General features: G+C 37.7%; 1 protein-coding gene across 5 annotated transcripts in view; it reads right to left on the bottom strand.

Annotated features, from left to right (window-relative positions):
• Positions 1-737: 737 nt before the first annotated feature.
• The window catches only part of slka (STE20-like kinase a), a 66,132-nt gene continuing 45,456 nt past the window's right edge, over positions 738-21,413 (bottom strand). The window contains exons 1-20 of one of the 5 annotated variants that reach the window (XM_025060527.1): positions 19,815-20,454; positions 15,937-16,101; positions 14,323-14,371; positions 13,778-13,927; positions 12,956-13,028; positions 12,494-12,688; positions 12,199-12,280; positions 11,633-11,764; positions 9,898-11,034; positions 9,685-9,815; positions 9,215-9,338; positions 8,382-8,561; positions 6,891-6,983; positions 5,216-5,287; positions 3,902-4,031; positions 3,533-3,657; positions 3,256-3,450; positions 2,424-2,549; positions 2,142-2,255; positions 738-1,873 (exon numbers count right to left, since the gene is read on the bottom strand). In XM_025060527.1, the coding sequence (XP_024916295.1) occupies positions 1,727-1,873; positions 2,142-2,255; positions 2,424-2,549; positions 3,256-3,450; positions 3,533-3,657; positions 3,902-4,031; positions 5,216-5,287; positions 6,891-6,983; positions 8,382-8,561; positions 9,215-9,338; positions 9,685-9,815; positions 9,898-11,034; positions 11,633-11,764; positions 12,199-12,280; positions 12,494-12,688; positions 12,956-13,028; positions 13,778-13,927; positions 14,323-14,371; positions 15,937-16,101; positions 19,815-19,964 (3,570 nt within the window). In that variant the 5' untranslated portion in view covers positions 19,965-20,454 and the 3' untranslated portion in view covers positions 738-1,726. Of the gene's footprint in view, positions 1,874-2,141; positions 2,256-2,423; positions 2,550-3,255; positions 3,451-3,532; positions 3,658-3,901; positions 4,032-5,215; positions 5,288-6,890; positions 6,984-8,381; positions 8,562-9,214; positions 9,339-9,684; positions 9,816-9,897; positions 11,035-11,632; positions 11,765-12,198; positions 12,281-12,493; positions 12,689-12,955; positions 13,029-13,777; positions 13,928-14,322; positions 14,372-15,936; positions 16,102-19,814; positions 20,455-21,413 lie in introns of those variants that run through there. The other 4 variants (XM_025060528.1, XM_008322371.3, XM_017037297.2 and 1 more) reach the window with 4 other exon arrangements.

Genomic DNA, 21,413 nt, shown 5'->3' with positions numbered 1-21,413 from the left:
AGATGAAAGCCAACTCTCTGTGCCCAAAAAGCTCAATGTTTGTTTCATCTGACCGCAGAACAGACGACCAGAAGCTTTCGTCTTCCTTTGAGTACGTCTTTGCAAAGGTCAGATGAGCTTTCACAAGCTTTGGTTGAAGCAGGGGAGTCTTTCTTGGCCGATGTCCATAGAGGCCATTTTAGTGCAGTATCCACTGGAGTGTCTGCTTTGATATTTGTAGGTGCGTTTCTGCAAATGTGTCTGGCAACTTGGTTAAAGTGGAAGGAATCATGAGGAAAGAGCGTTGGACCTATCAGCAGGACAATAATCCGAAGCATACGGCCAAGGTGGAAAAGAAATGATATGTTCCAGGACAATGATATTAATGTTATGAACTGGCCAAGTCACAGTTCATCGGGAACCTATGGATGGAGCTCAAGAAACGGGTGACTGCACGGAAACCCTCCAACTTCAAAGATCTGGAAACATTTGCAAAGGAGGAACGGTCCAGAGTTCCTGGACTTATAATTTCTTAAATCTTAAATAAATTGGTTATGGCTTTCTTTAAGTAAACATTTAAGTAAAATCTGAAGTGAAATACTAATATGTAACTGAAAAAATTAATACATTCTTTGTAATTGACAGGGGTAAGAATAATTTTGGGCTTAAGTATATATAATGACAATTCAGTGTACGAACAGCCTCTCGGAACCTGTTGTGTTCATAAGTTGGGCACTGTCTGTAATGAAAAAACAGAGTAAAGTCAATATTTTATTTACAATGAGAAAAAAAAACATTTGTGAAGACATTAATACATTTAATTGGACATTAGAAATGCATATGCTAACAATGTTCACTGTTAGAAAATGAAAATGTAAAGACATTAAATGCTGTAACTTAACAAAAATAATATTTAAAAAAAAAAACAACCATTTGAATCTATGGGCCGTATAGTGTCTACGATATAACCCTGATAAAAATCCAGCATTCATGACAGATACTCATCAATGTTGATTTCAGCAGACGTGATTACAACGCGCGGAAGATACGCAGTGGCAAATTAGGAACGTTATGATTCTGGTGCCAAGAAGTGACATCAGCATTAAAATATCAGTGTAAAGAAACTATAACGTCATAAAATATTTAATACTTAATTTTTCATAGAGAAGCTAAAATGATTTCTTAGAAGCGGCGTTTGACTAAACTTTTGCGAGCTTCAGCTTTTGTTGCAAAACAGTGCAAATGAACAGCTGTACATGCCTTAAGAATCGCTTCTGTTTACATTTCAGCACTGCTCAGGAAAACACAGGTCAGTGGATTTTTATCACCGATTATACAATTGCTGCCTGTGTGTTAATGCAAACATGTTAACGACAAAGTAGATTTCTTTTCTTTGGAATTCACAGTTTAGAGATCGCAATACTTTGTTTTTCTCACTGAGGCGACGCAGTTAATCATCAGCTAATTACGGATGCAAAACTTTGATTCTCTGTAATATGTCTTGGGGCTTTAAATGATCTAATAAGTGCAACACTAGTTTAGGGGGCACTGTTTCATCTGAAGCTCTGAAAACGCAAGAGAAAAAAATGAAATTAAAGGATAAATGAGGCACTGGAGATCATTCATACAGCAACAGGAGGTGGTCTGGTAAGCAGTGTCCTCCATCGCTACCAATTCAATTTGTTGACATGCTCACAAAGTGCATTTTTTTCCACCACCATTTTCAGCAGCACGGACAGATGAGAGGCTATAAACCGGCGTTGTGAAGATTGGGTATGGGGTAAAATTTGGACACTCTGCTCTGGGTGGTGGGGTTAAGGCATTCTGATTCCCCGCTCATCTTGAAGAAAACCTCCTGCTCCTGAAGCTTCCGCGTGAACTCCTCCTCTAGCGCCTGCAGGGGGAAGCACAGACAAAGGGCCAAGATTTAATATAAAATTATACAACAAGAAATGGACAACAAAGGACCTGATGATTCATACAGGTATGTATTACTATGTACATGTGAATTAAATCTATGTCTAAACAACAGCAGTTTGTAAACATTTCTTAAATTTCTTTAATTTATAGTTAACATAATAATTATAATTAATAAAATATTATTTAATTATATAATAAAATAATTCTCTTTTTTTTGTTAAATTGTGCAGTGAAGTTATTACCTTCTTCCTGGGCCTCAGCTTCTCCCTCCACTCCTTTATCTCCTGGCTGTGCTCCTCGTCCAGCTCCTTCAGCTTCTCCGTCTCATGTTCAATCAGAAGGTGGCACTTTTCATTCTGTACAATAAAAAGAAAATGCTGTGAGACATTACAATCGTTTCTAAATTGTCTCCCCCCCCCTCCCCATCTTTTCTCCTGCATCATCCTCACACCATTTACAATCTAAGAGATTTCTTTACAGAACAATGTGACTGTATGGATGTGTGGGTGGTGTGGCTGCTTCACCTGAAGCTGCTGCAGCTCCCTGATGTTAGAATCACACTGCAGCTGCAGGTCTCTCATCTGGTTCTCGTGTTTCTGGTGCTGATTCATCCTCTCGGTCTTCTGCCTCTTTTCTTCCTGAGAAGCAAACTGTTGGAAACAGAGAGTTCACAGTTAATGACAAATACATGAAAACCAAGCCTCTCTGTCCTAACTCTAACTCTTCCCAGTGGCTTGCCAGTCAGATGTATAATGACTGGCAACACAACTAATAAAGCGGCCCCCTGATTAACCCCAGGTCAGAAGGTGTCAGCTAATAGACACTTGTCTGTCTTCTGTTTGTGATATCTTTCAATGAGGTAACAGAAAAACACACCGTCACACCCACTAAGCAAATTTGCATAACAGAATAAACAAATGTAACAAACACCAGGAAGTGCTTGGACAATATTTGGATAAAAGGAAGCCACACAAAACAGCACTGAAATCATGACCTAATATTTGTAAATATTTAACATCTCGAGGTTTTATGTTCCTGTTAAGTCACACGGAACAGCATGAGACCAGTACAGACAGTCGATGCACAAAAGGTACATCAATGCAAATTTCTACTTTTAGTACTAGCACAATGACTGCTGTTTTTTCACTGACATGAACCTGCGAAAACTACCTTTCAATCATCACTAAATAAATGGCATTCAAGCCCATGTTCGTATATAATACTGACATTTCCTTAGGTAAGGTTGCCGTACAGCAAGATGTCATTTTTATGTTTTAGGTGACATACTGTAACCTACCCATGATCTATCTATGAGTTTGATGTCATTTAAAGTTTGAGCTGTGCTGCTCTCTGTACCTGTTTAATGCGTTCTCTCTCCTGCTCCGGCGTAGCGGCTGCAGTAGCAGTGATTCGGAGGCTCTTCTTAAACATGGCCATGCGGGTCTTGGCCTCACTGCGCTGGATCTTAGGCAGACGGACTCTTTCCTGAGTCTGTTTGTTTTTCATCTCCTCTATCAGCCTCTGGTTGTAGCGCTGCATCTGCTCCATCTCCTACAGATGACATACACACACATAGCAGTTGTAAAAGAGTCAAAGCTTGGTAAACACCACACATCCTTTCCTGCGCTCTTACCTTCTCATGTCTCTTCAGCAGCTGGTGTCTTTGCAGGAAGTACTGGTCTTTCAGCTGCTGCTTCAATTGCTGGTGCTTTTCCTGCAGGTGGCGCTCCTCCAATTCCCACATGGCTGCTTCTCGAGCTACACAAACAGGACATCAGTGAGGCCTCGTGACTGTGAGCCATCAGACAAACATGTGCATGTGATCCAAGCAGACAGATTACATGCTGGAACATGCTCTGATAGACAGTCTGTGTCTGTGAGCTTGTTCTTCTCCATGTAACTGTTCATGTTCACACTTATTATTACCCACTGGAATTGATTAAGTTGTTATCTTAAAAATTAGAAACCACACCATCTAACACCATTTTCCTTGAGCTCCTACCTCTCATCAACTGTTGCTTGTGGTTGAGGCAGTCTCTCTCTATAGTTGCAATCTCCAGTTTGTGCTGCTGGATGATTTTCTTTAAAGCTCCATCCAGGTCTTGTTGTTGCTTCTGCAGAAACTCCTGCTCCTGTTGAAGCCAGAGAAGAATTCCAGTCAGAAATGTCATCGACAAATCCTCAGGGATCACAGAGAGACAGAGGAAGGGAGAGCGAGCAAAGAGACAGCGGCTGATAACACAGCATTGAATAACCTAATCAAGTCATCCACTTCAAACTCAACACAACACAGAGCACTGAGAAGCCACGTCATCGACTGGAATCGGTGGAGAGGACACGCAGAGATCATGGATGGCAACAGTCCACGATGGAAAGTGAAGAGAGAAAGTCATCAGTTCAGTTCAAAACCACACTCCAATGTAAAACAACATCTACACTGACATTTACATCAATGAAGGCTATGTGCAGCATGCCTACACACGCGACCAACACCGCTATTTCCTCCCTGTAGATACAATAAAAACAAAGCTATTTCTAGTAGAACGAAATATGGTAGGATGGTGATTAAGATAGCTATCACCAATTAATTTGACTAATTTAAAATTAGCAAATTAAATTTAGCATGTTAGCTCTGGACTTTTGCAAATGAAAAAAATTAGATTTTTTACATTACATATATTTTTATATTAGAAAAAAAATGAAACAGCTAAATTGTTTGGCGTTTAAAGTAAAAGGAAAAAAAGACAATTCATTGTGTCTTCCAGTAGAGGGCACCCTGAGCACTACACGATATTTTATAGTGTCCTCCCTTCAGTGAAACAAGAAGGTGGTGCTACACTGTTGTGCTGTTGGCAAAACTCCTGCTAGACAGACGATGTAATGCAAAGCATCTGAAAAGCAGATTTACACTTCTACAAAACACAACATGGTGCATGTAATAAAAAAAAATTCTACTACTCTAAGTATAGGTTTTTTAGAGGGGAGATTATTTTTAAAATTATTATTATTAATACTAAGTTAAGTTAGATTTTGGAAATAAAAAACTACCATCCTTATATGTGTCCAGAATAAATGCAGGGCATTTGTGGACTTGTGACGGAAAAAAAAAAAAATCAACTACGGAGCAGGAGAGGATCAGAGGGACCACAGATAAACAAACACAGTGGTGATGATGACACACCGCCCATGCTTACACGTGTCTGTAACTGAACCATCACACACTGCCCTGTCGCATAGTTGTGTGCACATCTAAGTATGGGCCAGAGAAGAAGAAACAGGGCAGAAGGGGAGGTGGGGATGGTGGGTGGGGACTTACATCCTGCATCTGAGCGTTGAAGAGTGCACATGAGGACAACTGAAAAGACTGTATCATAACCTGGGCCACTGCCTGCGGAGGAGAGCATACAGCGCACTCACCCAGATTAGGGACAGACAGCACACAGCAGGCTGGAAATCTCTCTCACACACAAACACACAGCATTCCTGTGCTACATGGTTGATGGAATTTTCCATATTTGGAATACTGAGCTGATAGACTGCAGCTCATTTACTGGTTATGGTTAGGAATATAGATTAGTTCATAAATTCAGCAGTTTTGGTTATTCAATCTAGCAGTAGAGCTTTCTGTTAGCCAGTCACCTGAAGAAGACGGCTGTCGTCTACGTGACACATGTATGAATCATTATGGGCACAGTGTCTGTTTTTGCTCCTGTGACTTAATTGTTTCCAACACGTTATGTAAACATCAATTCTGTGCTACCGTGGAATCTAAACTAGAATGGTTTACATATTCCACTTCACTCAGAAAAGGAAGGTAGTGGTAGAATAAATGGGTTAAATCAGGTGGATTGTTTCCGTAGTTGGGGCTAAGCCAAATATTCTTAGCGGCTATGACAAAAGCATAAATAAAATAAAAAAGAACAGTATACGACAAGGAGAGAAAAAGAAGAAAAGGTAAAAGGTTAAGGCCTTTGTACAACAAACAAATTCGAAATGCATTGCACAAAACTGAAAAGCAGACAATTGGCAAATCTCAGAACGTGCATTTCTGCTACCTGTAAATAGACACAGCATTTGAAATCCACCAAATCTATCAACCTCGCTTCCCCGTCAGACCAGATACCGTAAGTATTGTCTGACGTGACCAAGAATTAGCTGTTGTGTACATCTCTGTTGTTATCTTATTAACAGATGTACATGAAGACTAGGGCTTTAATCAACTCCAGAAAGTCGTTGCAGACAGAGGCCATGACATTTGACTCAAAATCCACTAATCGAGAGCTGCGCAGTACTTGGTAGTATTGTCCAGCTGAATTAATCAAAAGTAAACAAATACTTGAAGTAATGTTGCTTTATATTAAATCTGTTTTGACCTAATTATTTTTCTTTTTAATAAAGTAAGTTGCTATTGATCAATGGATGACATTTCAAAATGGTATATTTCTTCTGAATTTAAACCACAAAAAGGACATAGCTAGGTATTTTAAGGCAAATTAGTGCATTTTTAGTCATTTTTGTGAAACTTGTACTGTTTCATTGTGTTAGGGTATTATTAGTAGGGGTGTAATCAACCAAAGAAAGCCATGGTTGACTGAAGGTGTGAAATTTCGACTTAAAATTTATAAGTAAAATTTATATATACTAATCACTGGGGGGGTGAGGGTGCACTGCTGAACACAGTGGCTCAGCTTTATTTTTAAATAGAACTAGAGATATTTCCAATTTTTGACAGGTTATAAAAATTTCAACATAGCCGTTGAAACTGGCACTCCATATATATAAATGTGTGTACCAAAACCCTGACAAAAGTCAATTATACAACATGTCCCCTTTAAGGGAAAATACCTAAAATATGTTTTGGGGTTGGGTGATAAAATAGACCTTTCTTGTTAAAAAATGACCTTAAGGGAATAAATCTACAAACATAGAAAATAACAAATATGTGAGTGTGCAAAGGCCTTGTAAAAAAGAGGGATCAGGTGATGGTTTACCTCTGCGGTCTTGTGGAGCGATAGATCCTCCTTTAAGCGTTTCATGAGCTCTTTTCTCATGTGTTTGGGTGACTGTCCAACTTCCTGTTTGACCTAAAGTGTGTACGCAGACACTGGTAGGTGCTGTATTTGTATTTTAGAAATTTAACAAGGCTGTAGAAAGCATGCACAGCCCACTTCACCAGGAGAGATTCTGATATCCAGCCACCAACCGATTTAAGCCAGTTTTCTGAGAATAAATGTGATCATGTTTGAACAAGTTAGCCCGTCTATGATTAGTCGTTTTTTCCTGATCATTTCAGAGGAGTCAGAGTGAGTAGATTTGAAATCATAATGTCAAGAGAAAGTGAACGACAAGCCAAGAGACAGAGATTTTAAAAAGCAGAGTAACTGAGTTGGAAACAAATACATTTATAAATTTATAAATCAAAACATTAAAAGATTTAATGCGAAATTACAGTTGAAGGCTAAAACTAAAATAAATATCTTCATATTTTTTCTTTCCTAAATTATATACATGTATCATGATAACTTTTAATGAGATACTTTTGCGTGACCAAATCATTAAGTTCTTATAAATAGAGCAAATTTAGTTGATTGTTTTTTGGTAAGAGAATCATCAATTAGTGATTAAAACTCAAATACACAAAAAATAAGCTATTTTGATGTGATCACTGATAATTTCCCTGATTTAAATTCCATATCAGTCACTTTGATGCATTAATCATTTCAGCAAAGGAGTCTACCACCAAGAGGGAAAAACACAAATGTATAAAGTCATCCCACACACTCGCACAAAAAATAAGGTTAGTCAACAAAAACAATAACTTTACAGATTGACAATAAGAGCGCATTGATGCCTTAGAAAAACAAGAAGAACAAATATACTGGACATTTATCACAGGGCAGTAGGCTATTCAGCAGATAAAAGCTTTAGCAGTCAGATTTACCTAACCTTAAATACAGAAAGATTTTATGTACACTTAACAACAAGGAAACCACAAGCTTAAAATTCAGCACTAAGTGACATTAAAGCACAGAGGACCACAATGGCACTACAACTACAACAGAGCTGCAGAAATGCACTGTTATGAAGCAATCAAAAAAAAAATCCCAAGAAATCATTAAAAGCTCAAAGAGGCAAAGCAGAGGGATGAAGAATTCCTACGTCGTACACTATAAAATGCTCACACATGTTTTAAACTTGGCCCTAAGTTAAGGCTCTAAGTACTTGAAGTAACAAGTAACAGAACAATAGCAACCAGAAGCCTCTGGGAAGATGAATAATAGAGACAATAAGATGCAGCATAAAGCAGAGAGAAACCAGACAGCACAGTTTAACTGTTACCATCACTTACTCATATAAAGTAACAAGCAGCACAGTAAAGCAGCCCACTTCCACGGAAATAGCACCACATAGTACACATTGTGTGTACCACATGCAAAAGCTCTTTTTTTCCCCCCAACAGATATGGTTAAGTTGGACCTTACCTCCTTTTTGCGGTTCTTTAGCATGTTTTGGAATTTGGAAAGCTCCTTGTCCTGATCTGCTTTGATGCGCTTGGCCTCATCTCGGAGCCGGCTGGTGTGATCCTGCTCCAGTCGCTCAATGGTCTGCTTCTGTTTCTTCTCCAGATTTTCAACTTCTTGATCATACTGACGCTTCTTAGCCTGTATAGATAGAGAAAGACATTTTTTTATATAAGAAGTCAGACAGAAACATATTTACAGAGGTCAGGATATCAGTGCTTGAGTTATTGACCAAAACATGGTGAATACTGGTCTTTGTTGGAGTGAACATTGATTTCTGCTAGTGAGATTATCAATAATATTACATATATAGGCTATAGAATCCTCAGTGTAGGACTCACTGAGAGCAGGTTTACATCTGTAGGTGGCAAGCTATATGTCAAATGGTCATAAATTGACTAAAATGGATAATTCTATAAAGCTAAACTCTGAGTTATACCTTTGCAATTTTTCCATATTAATAATTCCCATCATTTTGATTAGTTACAAATAAAGTGTGAAACACACATCTACCAGCTGGTATTTGTCTTTCTGCCCTAGCAATATGCAAAAAGAAAAAAGTTTAGTTTAAGTCTTGTTTAGGAATGTTGAATAATCATGATTAATCAGGTCAAAACTGTTAATTGTGACTACTCCCATTTCAGCTTAACTAAATGTTCTGACTGATGAACGATGTAAATCCCACAGCTACAGGTATTCATACTCAGAAACAACTTGTTCCCTTAAAAAAAAAAAAAGAAAAAGAAAAGGGAAATGAAAGGTCATTGCGCTGTGATATGAACAAAATGACTCACTGTAGTTTCCTGTTCAAAGCGCCGGTAGATGTGCTCTCGTTGCTGCTGAAGCTTGTTGCTCAGTTGCTGCTGGGCCCTCTGCTCCTCCTTCTGCAGGAGGCGGAGCTCTCTCAACTCTTGCCGCCTGAGGAAACCACAAACCCAGTGCTGTCAACGTGTGATAATATTTATGCTGTTCAATTTCAAAAACCATTTGAAACCATTTCAAAATAGTTTGAGTAAGGGTTTGTCACACTTTAGAGATGTCACTTTGAATTAAATATCTTTCTCGTAAGGCACAAACAACAAAACTCTCCCATACAGAATTTCTGATTATCTTCTATGAACTGGTACAGACCTAATGTCTTTAAAAGACAGAATGTGAGATGACAGCAACAGAAATTAAACAGATGTTTATTAAAACCAGAGGGAACTGTGAAACCTGGTAAACTATTTACGTTGAACAGTGAGTAGACTGAAAACAGACATACCTCAGGAACCTCATCTCCTCGCTCTTGGTGTCGTTATCCGTCACTATCTTTGATGTTGTCACACTGACCTCCACACCATCAACCATGAACTTGCGTGTTTTCTTCAACGTCTTCTTCTGACGCCTTGACTCCTGAAACCAATGAAAAAGGCGTAAAATAGGCTGTTTGACAATTAAGCAGAGGAGGTTGTGAAATAGGTTATCACTGCCTTACTTGCATAGAAATTGAACCCCCTTCCTTGCTCTTGGACAGGAAGCTGGAGATGGACAGGTTGAGGTCCAGGCTGTTGCTCTCTACAGTGGAGCTGCTTCCAGAGTCAGAGTCCTTCTCCATATCTGGCTTACTCACGGTGGGACTTCCTGTTTCCACCTTAATTTCAGAGTCTGCTCCACTCTCTGGGACAGATGCAGCATCCTGTGAAATTGTCTCATTGGCACGGGCAACATCTTTGTCATCTTCCTTGACCTGGACATCATCAGATGGTACCACTGGTTGCACATCTTCACTTGTGTCTTTGGCTTCATCGCTGACTGTGGTTGTGTCTTCCTTCTCCACTTCTATCTTCTCTGCACTCTGAGTCTCCTGCTCAGGTTGTTCCACATCTTCGACTGCCTCATCTCCAGGCTTTTTCTCTGGCTTGCTCTCTTTGGTCTCTTCTGACACAATGTCCGTGGGTGACTCATCCACACATATCTTTGTGTCTGTTTCTTCTTTAGTTTCTGCTTCCTTTACATTTGACTCTATTAACTCTGTGACTATATTTACATCAATGGCCTCTGTCACTTTACCCTGAGAAGATTCCTCAATTGGTTCTTTGCTTATTCCTACATCAGGTTCCTCTCTTACAGATTCACCATTTTCTAACTCATTAATAGGTTGTTCCTCTGTTTCTTCTGTACTTTCCTTTATTTTGTCTTCTTCCTCTTCTTGAACAGGTCCATCTATTGTTTCAACCTCTTGTGTTTCTTGAACAAGTTCCTGGACTTCTGTGGGTTCTTTAGGCTGCAATACTACAGCTGGCTCAGTAGGAACCTCTCTACTGTGAACGTCCTCTGGTTTGATCTCCTCAGGTTCCTGGACTACATGGTTCTTTGTAGGCTCTTCTACACCAGAGGCCAGATCTTCATTACTGGCATCAGACACTTCATTGAGTTTCTCCTCTTCGGTCTTGTCTACTTCACTTGTACCAAGTCCTTCATCTGAAAGCTTATCGCTAGTCTGGTCTTCGGCTGCCTCTGCCTCCGTCTTTTCTGTAACAGACTCCAGTGCTGGAGGAGTGGGCGGGGCTTTGTCATCCTCTGAGCTGGCAACACTGACATCTGATGGTCCACGTTTGTGTCCAGGAACAGGCTGAGTGCAGCACAATGAAAAATTAGTAATGTGAAATGCTTACATTTACTCAGTAAAGTTGAACAACTGTGGGAGGTTGGTGAGTCATTTTACGAGTATACATAACATACAGAACATCTTCGCAGCTATTTTTATATCTTTTTTTTTTCACATTACCAGAACTGGTAGCTTAACTGGAACAAATTTTAACCACAAAATAAAAACAAACAAAAAAAGAAATCACCCAAAAACATTACTTGTCATTTCCAAATCATGTGTTGTAATCTCACAGATATTCCTGCATCCCTGATGTCATGGTATCTAATGCTAATAAAGCTGATATAAGTTTAGATTAACTCTAATTTTAATTCTAAAAGGTGTTTATTTTCTTTAGGACATAAAAACAGGAATATAAAGATAAAAGTTTGTGAATAACTGTTATGCACATTACTGGGGGAACAATGGGAACATTTGTAAGTCACTGTGAGACAAATGATAAATGACTTTTTAGACAATTTTGGAAAAAATGTCCTTACAGAATACAATAGCAAAAAGAGCTCAAATTACATTAAAAAAAATTGATAACAGTTTGAGTAGACAAACTGATGAAGCAACATACCAGAGGTGTTTCAGGCTCCTCCTCCTCCTCTTCCTCTTTGCTCTCCTCAATCTCCTCCGTTACTTCAGCTTTGGCCTCAGCTATGAGCTCTCTGAGGGGTCTGCTGTCAGTTACACTGGTGACAAAGGGGTGCTACGAGGATGAAAGAAATGCCAGTCAACAAACGACTTTTTTTTAATCTAGAACTAATGCCATTTATGTGATTGTTTCATCACATTTACATTAAATCTTTTAGTTAAATTTCTGTAAGTGAAAGTCTTATTCCAGGGAGCCGTGAACAAGAATGGGACCAATGTGAAGTGAATACTCTTGAACTTCCACCAGCAAAATCTTATCCGACACCATGTGGACATTTGTGCCTCAAGGCATTTTTGAGATAACAGGACAGCATATGTGTAGTGCAAAAAAACAAACTGAAGACAACTTCAAATATGTAACCCTGGGGCTGTGCCTCTCGCTTGGTTAGCTCGCTTCTCTTGTGTACATGCAGTCTTTAGGTTATTCTATTGACTGTTCTTTTGGGTTATCTACTGACAGGTGACAGCAGTCTGTGGGGAGGAACTTACCTGTAAGAGTTGTGCACAGCCCCACCGATTGTCCACGTTCTTATCAAGTGCTTTCCGCAGAAAATCGCTGAATTCTGGTGACCTTGATGATAACAAAACAAAACAAAACAAAAAGGACTGATCAGCATGTTACTAGTGTACCAGTGTTGTATCCATGACCTGATCTGCAGTGTCTTCAATACAGTTGTTCCTTCTAGACATTTTCAATTCACTCCTCCTCCCATATCAACAGTCACCATCTTATCTCTAAAGCAGGAGCAAATCTGTGCCACCTCTCCAGTTATCATCATCTTACCAGCGTGAGGGTTGCATGAGTGTGGGCGGCTCGGACTTGGCTATTTTCAGCAGCACCCTCATGGGATTCATCTCATGGTTGGGAGGTTCAATTTGTGCCAGTTCTATCAGGGTTACCCCCAGGGACCAGATGTCAGCTTTATAGTCATACGGACGGTCCTTTGACGTTTCACACATTACTACCTCAGGTGCCATCCTGTGAAAGGACAAATCAGTGGGTTTTAAGAAAAAAAAACAAACAATACGCATGTGCTAAATAGAAATATAATGTCAGCTTTTTTTTTTTAGCAAGTTCATAAATCATTTATGTGTGTCTGGAGGACCAGAAAAGCCTACACAACATTTGAGGCTGCCAAAAATGTGTTTAGAGAGACAACATTAAGACAAAGTAAAGAAAACCATGAGGGACGCTATTATAATCTGGACAGGGGTGAGTACCCTTGTATAGGGCAGGATCACTCACCAGTATGGAGTGCCAATGAAAGAATCTCTTCTCTGTAACGTCTTGGTATTTTTAGCAGAGACACCAAAGTCAGCTGAAAGTAGAAATTAATGGATTAGTTTTATCAGGGAAGCCAACTGATAAATGACTCAATAAAATCCAGCGCGGAACAACAACTACATAAAGCATTTTAACAAGAGTAACAGTTTAAATACAGAAATCATTCCCGACTAAATAGCTTTCCCTTTATGGGCAGACGTCCTTCATCACTGCCAGCACTTCTGTTACGTGTGCATCTATTTCTGTCTGCTCTATTTCTTTTTTTCCCCAATATCACTGACAGAACACACATTGAAAGAAGAAAGAGATCATTAAGTCTCTGGTGACCGCTTGATAATTATTGTTTGTTTGGCTCTGACAAGACAAGCTGCCTGCGAGTCTAGGATTCAGCAACTCTGGCTGTTAAAGCAGTGGTGAGACTTCATTAAGACTAATGTAATAACTTAAAGCATGATACCACATGGATGACTTCTTTATTCTTTTGATGTTTTCAAATGTTGGCTAAGTTCTGTGTACTTCACCGATGCCATAATGCTTCATTGATAATCAGTGCACAAGGAAAAACTCAGCAGCTATGGATCACTAACTGTCCTTAGTTATCTGTTAATGGGAAAAATAATCAATAGCTAAATGAGAAACTGGTAATGAGTCATTCATTGTTCATGTTTTGTATCTTAATATCTGCTTACACAAGCTTTTATTCACTGAAAATAAACCTTCAAATAATAAGAAAAAAACAAAACGTATATTGTTAGCTAGTAGAAACAGATAAGAAAATCATACCCAGTTTCACTTCTCCATCCAAGGAAAGGAGAATATTTCCAGCTTTCAAGTCTCTGTGGATGACTTTGCTCTCATGGAGGTAAGACAAGGCCTCCAAGGTCTGCCTACACACCACACGGATCTGAGGCTCAGTTAGGGGCCTCTCCAGTTCTGCAGGTAAACATGCACACATTTGTTGTTATGATCTGTAGTTTTGCATTGCAAACGCATTCCAAACACAAACTGGTTTGGTAAAAAAAAAGAACAACTTTAAATATAATGGCAGGGAAGTATCCAATGGCAACAGGAAGACAGCTCTCCACCCTTACACCAGCTGGCATGAATCACTGGACTAAGCCCATATTCTACATCAAACACTCTACTCTATTTAATATAGTAAAACAAATGTATTAGAAATGATGTGATGTGTCAGGTAAATTTTTACAATAAGAGACTTTGCTGGTATTAGGGGGAAAGAAAATTCCACTAAGTTTTTGGGGAATGAAAAGAGTTGGCACAAAGAAAGGAAGTGGAGAGAAACTCCTAACATTCCTTCAGTGGCTTACCCAGCATGATGGCATCCACTGCACCACCGGCGCAAAACTCAATGAGTATCTGCAAATATAAAAAAAATATATAAGACATTAGCATGATGCAAGCAAGCAGAGATTTTCTAAAAAAAAAAGTAGAGAAATACAACATGACCCTTAGGATAAATATTTTAATCCTGATTCGATGTCATTCATGTTGTGAAGCCATTTTGAGAATGTATAGACGTCTTACACCCACAGGGTCGATGGTTTAATTCCAGACATGGTAGATTATATTCCATCTCTGGAATATAATATCTAACATTATTTTGGATGTACAAAGGCATGTAGTATAAATGGTCATGAGGAATAGAAAAGTATTATATAAGCATATACCATTTAACCATTTTTAATATCATCTAAAAGAGGAAGTTTGTACAAACTTGAATTTCTACCCATTTTGTCCAAATATTTACGTAAAATACTTCACAATATATCCGTGACAATACATCTGTGAATAAGTATTTTATATATATACCATTATACTGTATACTGTATATATATTATACTGTATAATATATTTTCAGGTATACCATTATACTGTATAATATATTTTCAGGTAATCTATAATTTACAAATTATTGATTCTTTAAAGTGTATTAAAACTTTTTTGATAAATGTCAATAAATAAATCCTAATTTTAAAATTGACCTTTGTGGGCTACTTCATCCTAAAAAAATGAAAAATCTTTGGACCTTTGTGGGCTACTTCTTCATCCTAAAAAAATGAAAAATCTTTCGTTTACATTTTCATAAAAGCACTACTTCTGAATAAGCTATTATTTAACGACAATCTGTTTAAAAAATTTTTACTGTTATGACAGGCACAATTTTATGCCCTGCTTTATAATCTCACATTAGGTACCAACCTTGTAAAAAAAAAAAAAAAAAATTTATTGATTTTCTTTCTTTGGTAGGGAAAAAGGATTAAACTGCACTGATTCAAAGCATAAAACATGCAAAGCTGCTACACATTCGTTAAGCTGCTTAAGAGATGAGGGAGACAACCTGCATACATTGCTGAATTATTAACAGGCACTTTCTCCAGCCACCAAAGGCACTCCATTATCTTCTTATACTTGTGGACACTCGACAAGGGACGGTCACATGACACCCTCTACCAAACACTAATTGCCCCAAGGCTTCATGTACAGTAGCACACGGTGACATGTACTGACCATACACTGAAAAAATACTGTGAGTTGTATATTTACTTTTCCTCATGATGAGGTATATACTAAATACTAGATTTAGTCCAATTTATTCAATAATACTTACAGTTCATAACCAATATTAAAATAAAATAAAATTTCTGGATTCAAAATACAGTCAAATATTAGTCAAATACATTCACTACAATACATGATATATTTTATACTACTCTGCAGCGGACCTCGTGTTGGCCTCACACCCTGGCCTCTTACTGACCTTTAACCCATCAAAAGCATGGCTGGCTTTAAACACTTTAACTCAGCAACAGGAAATATGCAGCATTTGGTAAGAGCCTGTCTTGGCTCAAAATCAACAGAAACACAAAAGAGTGTTTGCACTGTTGTCTCTAGTCAGTTGACTCAGTCACTTGATTGCTTACCCATAGCTTGTCTTCAAAATAAAAGGCATCCAGCAGTTTGACAATGTGATGGTGGTCACAAGACGCCAGAATGTCAATCTCAACCATGTAATCCTCCAGTTCATCCTCAGTCTTAGTGTCAATGACCTTTGCAGCAGCCAGAGTCCCATTCTGCTTGTTTTGAGCCTGAAACCAGACATTAAACATATCACATGTTATTTATTACATTTTACACAGAACATTTAACAGTGAAAGGACTGCACACATTGAATATTTAACATTCATGGCAAACATTAATGTTTATTTAAAACACCTGCCATTTGAAAAACCTAAAAGCAATTACCCCAGATTATATTTTTCATTGTCATATTTTATGTCAAATAAATACAGAAAACAAATACTCCTCAAACAAAATATTTTTATAGACATCATAAACCTGTAGCATCATTACAAATGCAACTGTGTTTGTGAAACTTGCTCATTTCTGTGCACACTGATACACCTGCAGTAGAAAACAACATGGATATTCTGATTCACCTTTTAAAAAAAGGGGCATTACACTTGTAAAACACTTGAAGAATGAAGAATACTGCACCATAAAAGGTAATAAAAGAACACAAAGCTCTTCAAAAGGAGGGCAAAATCTGACACTTAAATACTGACACTTACAAAAAAATGTAATTGGAGGGTGTGTCAACAGTAAATGCTGCAGAGCGCATTGATATTTACACACTTTTGAAGCGACACACTTTGTGCTTGCCGATGTCTTTTTAAAGCAGCGCATCGTTAATAACTCTGCTGACTCACTACAAAAGTAGAACTTTGTTTCACGTTTTTTAACCGAATTTTAAACAATATGCACTTCACTTCACTTTAATGCTACAAAAGGGTGTAGTTTTTAAAGAAAGGTCAGCAGAAATTCTTATAGTAATCCACAAAAATAATCTACTCATCCTAAGCTATAACACCACAAAGAGCTGATATCTGAATTTAGGCAGTTAGGTTCAGTAAGACTTGGAAAATCATGTTTAAAAAACCAAAGAGTGTATCCTTAATTTGTCACATGGTCTGTATATAATAACTCTGTGAGAGAAAAGTTCCTGTTGGTTGGTCTCAACTGTGAGTTCAAGGTCTTCTTTTATTGTTAGAAAAATAAACAATCAGAGAGAAAAGTGTGAGGTTTACTATGAATAGTGTGTGACTAAAACCCAAAAGGGTCTTTGGCAGATTGGAGCCTGAAAATATCTGGGTGACAAATTTCAAATGTCAAATTTATAAAAAAAAAATTGAGTCCCATTTTGTGAACAATTATTGACTGAATACTATCAAATGTACTAAATGCTGTATTTGTACCTCTGTACACAGTGAAATTTGAGTTATGTTAAGAAAAGCGTCACAATCTTACAAGGACACGCCTCCCTGTCAGAGGTGTCGATACACTAAGTGGATTTGAGCACTTTTCTTTTTCACTCACTTAGAACAGCAAATGATTCACAGTTTGCTGGCAGTCTTTGTCACTCCACCCAAATGAGGCAACCTTTAGAAGCCACTGAAATATCTGATGAAATGACCTGAGTGTGTTGTCAGTACATGGACCAGATGAAGACAATTCACTTCCCTATGTGTGTACAGATATTGAGTTGGAACATAATGAGGTCTAAAGTTAATCCACAACTTTAATCTGCAGAAAAAGCCTCCTGGCAGTTGGTAGTTCCTCAACATCTTATGTATAAACAGTTGAAGGGAAAGGTCTTTCAGCTATGTCATGTGATCATAATTGACCAAAGAACAACACTACTTAAAACATTTTTAAAAAAAAATACTGCAATAACAAAGTGCTGAATGGGTACAGAGGAACTTTGTCTTGGCTTATCTCATAAAGCTATAAAACATTTATAGTTACTACAGTTACTACACTTTCACATTTGTACATGACTGAATTTACACAGGGACACAAATATTAAGTTATATGTGTAAAGTCATAGTTTTCACAAAGGTTGCTGAATAATTAGCAACGTCTTTGCTTTGAACTGCCTGAGTTCTTTAACCAAAAACATGTTTTACCATCTATGGAAATAAACTGAAACTTCTAGAAATTGCTGCCAAAAGTACAAATGCATAAAAACAACAATATCTGACCAAAATAATGTTAGATATTGTATGAAACAAACTAATATATATTTTTTAATTGTGCATTGTGAGACAATAACACTAAACTTATAGGGTCACAATAACATAACATGTGGCAAACCAAGAGTAAAGAGGACTAATGAAATGGAAAAATAACTTTTTTAAACAGCAACATTGAGTACAGAGTTTTAGATAAGGAAAATTGATATTAATCAGTTCTCTCTGGACTATGCTAATCTCTTAGCTACTCTCAATCCAAAGAAAACACATATACATTGTATAGGAGGATAACTAGAAAATATGAGTGTCAAATGATCAACTTTCTGAAGACCCATTGTTTCTGATACCAAGTGTACACACTCAAAGTATTCTTGGTATTAATATGCCCTTGTTATTTCTTTATCAAAAAAAAAAAACCCTCAATATGGCTAGGCAGACAAATATGTCAACTCACAGGCTTTCACTTATGTCCCTCCCTGGGCGTTCAAAACACCAAACCCAGTTTGACACTCTAGTGAGGCCAATTTTATTATTAGAATTTGTACCACACCTTCATCATTTTGACTGAAGTCAGGTGCTGCTGAATGACACGACAAAGTCATATTTATAGCTGATGCTGTTACAGGCCAAACCTTAAACGCCTTAAACCTTAAACTTAAATTTATGTGAGAAGTAGAATAATTTGTTTTTCTTGGCACTGCTACTGTGTTGGTGCCAATGTTTATCAGTTTTAGATTTGCATATATTTAATCTAGTAAAAGATCTAGACAAATAAAGCTTCCAGAAATCCTTGAGACCCTGAGAGAAAAACATGAGATTTTCTGGCCAAAATCTAAAATTTCGAGGGACAATGAAAACCACAATGACTGTGGACATAAAGTCAAGAGGCTTCAGAATTGAAGAGGCCTTATGGTGTTTTATAGGGGGCATGAATAACTATTGCCCCAAATGTAATCAGGACTTACATTGTAAGTGCAGCTACAGATAATACAATATCAAAGTGAGATGTTATTCAAGATACATTTTAAAAAACACTGCATGCTCTGATACATTTACTGTAGGCTTCCATAACCTTTGGGAACACAGTAGTATTTTGACAGTAAAGACTGAACACGTCAACTGCACACGATCAACATAGCTCAACTAAAGATGGTATTGGGATACATATATGACCATCTGCTAGCAAAACTATGGTTTACTTAAATCAATAAGGTTTTTCATCTATTGCCATTTTTGTTGTTTTTTGTAATTGGAAACAAGTAAACCTGACATATATTAGTTAGTGTGAGCATTAACCCTCTCTAACATTAAAATATGGTTAAAAATTGACTGTTCTTCTGGGAAGCAACAGAGCTACTAATTGTATTACTTCTGCAACTACATAGCTATGGCTAATGTACTGTAATTTACAGTTTCTGACCACTAGAGTTTTCAGCCCAGGTATAACTACGCTTTAAATTTGGTTGAGAACAACATGAAAAATGATAAACCTTAAAACTGTAATCCACCAAAGGAGGACATAAAAACAGAAAATACTATCTTAATCATTTGACTTGTTATTTGACCGTTATCGTCTCGTGTATGTTGACGTCAATACCTTGATCAAACGTGTGTAAATTAACCATAAAAACAAGCATTTAGAAGGAAATAAGACACAACACTGAATATGTGGTAGCCAGGAGTCACAAGAAATTAACCATATCCATGTCTTCGTGTAAACATGACGAGATATTTGGGTTAAAGAAATCAAGGCGGTTGTTGCGTTTTACCTTGTACACTTTTCCAAACGCCCCATCTCCAAGCTCTCCAATTATGTCCCATATTTCCTCCGGGTTGACGTCTCTGTGCACATGTTCGTACTGTTTCTTCTTCTTGTCGGGCCCTAACTTGAATATCTTCCGGAAATTAAAGAAAGACATGTTTTCCCTCGGTTGTGAGGAAATAACGAGCGTAGCCGATGCGTATGTAGTCTGTTATTTCCGCTGCAGCTACAATTGAGAACGACTCTACAAAACGATATGTTAGTTCCAGTATTACATAAAAACAAATGTCCATTCATGCATCCAATATTGGTAGACACGACGTATTTACAGCCCTCAAGAGGTTATAATGTGAATCCGAACTTCCTCTGTCCGCGGCGTTTACATCGTAGCTAGCGGTGTTTGACTGGGGACGGTGTTGGGGAGGTGGTGAATAACAGTTTTGTCTGGTGTTGCCGTCACAGAACGAGTAAAACAAAACGACGCGGTAAATATCCTTCGTAGCATCACACACGCGACACAGTACTTGTGTTATTGTATCGTTATGGAAGGTAAAATAGACAACCAAAAATACCTCATGTTTCGGTTGATTGAACACAGAACTTAGCGCTGCGGTGTCAAGCGAGATAGTCTATAAACTATTTGAAGTTCCGTTTCAAAATTCAAACGTAAACGCACACAAAATCACACGGCTATTTTTTTTCTGTAAAATTTAATTTTAACAGAATGGCTAGTTTTTGGTATATATTTCATACATACATTGTTACGATGCAAACGAAAGCACGATGTATATATGTGGATTATAAACATATTTCAAAGAAGTTGGGGTTGGGACGCATTTATTTTGAAAGCAAAAGAAAAATATTTCCGCTTTAAGCTAACGTATCCCAAGCGGGCTTGACAGAGTCGGTTAACGGTTTCTGTTTCCTGGATGTCGTCCTCAGCAGGACGTGCTCTGCTCAATGGCCCAGCCCCTTCACTGTAACACGCATGATTTTGGCAGGGAAGAAAAGGGGAGGAGTTGTTTTAAAAAATGAAATAAAACAAAATAAATTTAAACATCCCTTTGTGAAAAAAAAGAAAGGAAGACAGAAACTATTTACGTCCTTAAATTATGGTTTTCAACAATTATTTTCTCAACTAAAAATTTTACAACTGGTATCTCTAAACTCGAAATGTCCACTTACTACGATTTTTTCCTTTTATTGGTTCTGCTTTTATGGCTATTCATGTAACCGTATTAAATGTAATTCATAAAGATTAAATAAGCTCTCTAACTCTCTAGAGCTCTCTTTTAAAGTGGCTATTAATGACGTGTCTTTCGAAGAAGTTGATCTTTGCCACCATGCGTTTTTATTCGCTCTGAGACTATTAAAGATCGTATTCGTTAAAATATAACCAAAGGCTTCGAAATAATTGATGATTAACCATACTAAATTATTAACAAATTGACGTGGTGCTGTATTTTCTAAATCATACTATGGTTGAACTCTTTATACTCGTGTGATATAAATATAAAGTAAAAGAGAAATTTTTTTATCTTTACGCAAAAGAAAACAAGACAAACCCCTTATAATTACCTAATGTAGTTCTCACACGTCACCTTCA

This window comes from Cynoglossus semilaevis, chromosome 12 (assembly GCF_000523025.1).
Source record: "Cynoglossus semilaevis isolate Cse_v1.0 chromosome 12, Cse_v1.0, whole genome shotgun sequence".
In the NCBI taxonomy this organism is placed as follows: domain Eukaryota; kingdom Metazoa; phylum Chordata; class Actinopteri; order Pleuronectiformes; family Cynoglossidae; genus Cynoglossus; species Cynoglossus semilaevis.
This window is presented reverse-complemented; position numbering and strand designations above follow the sequence as displayed.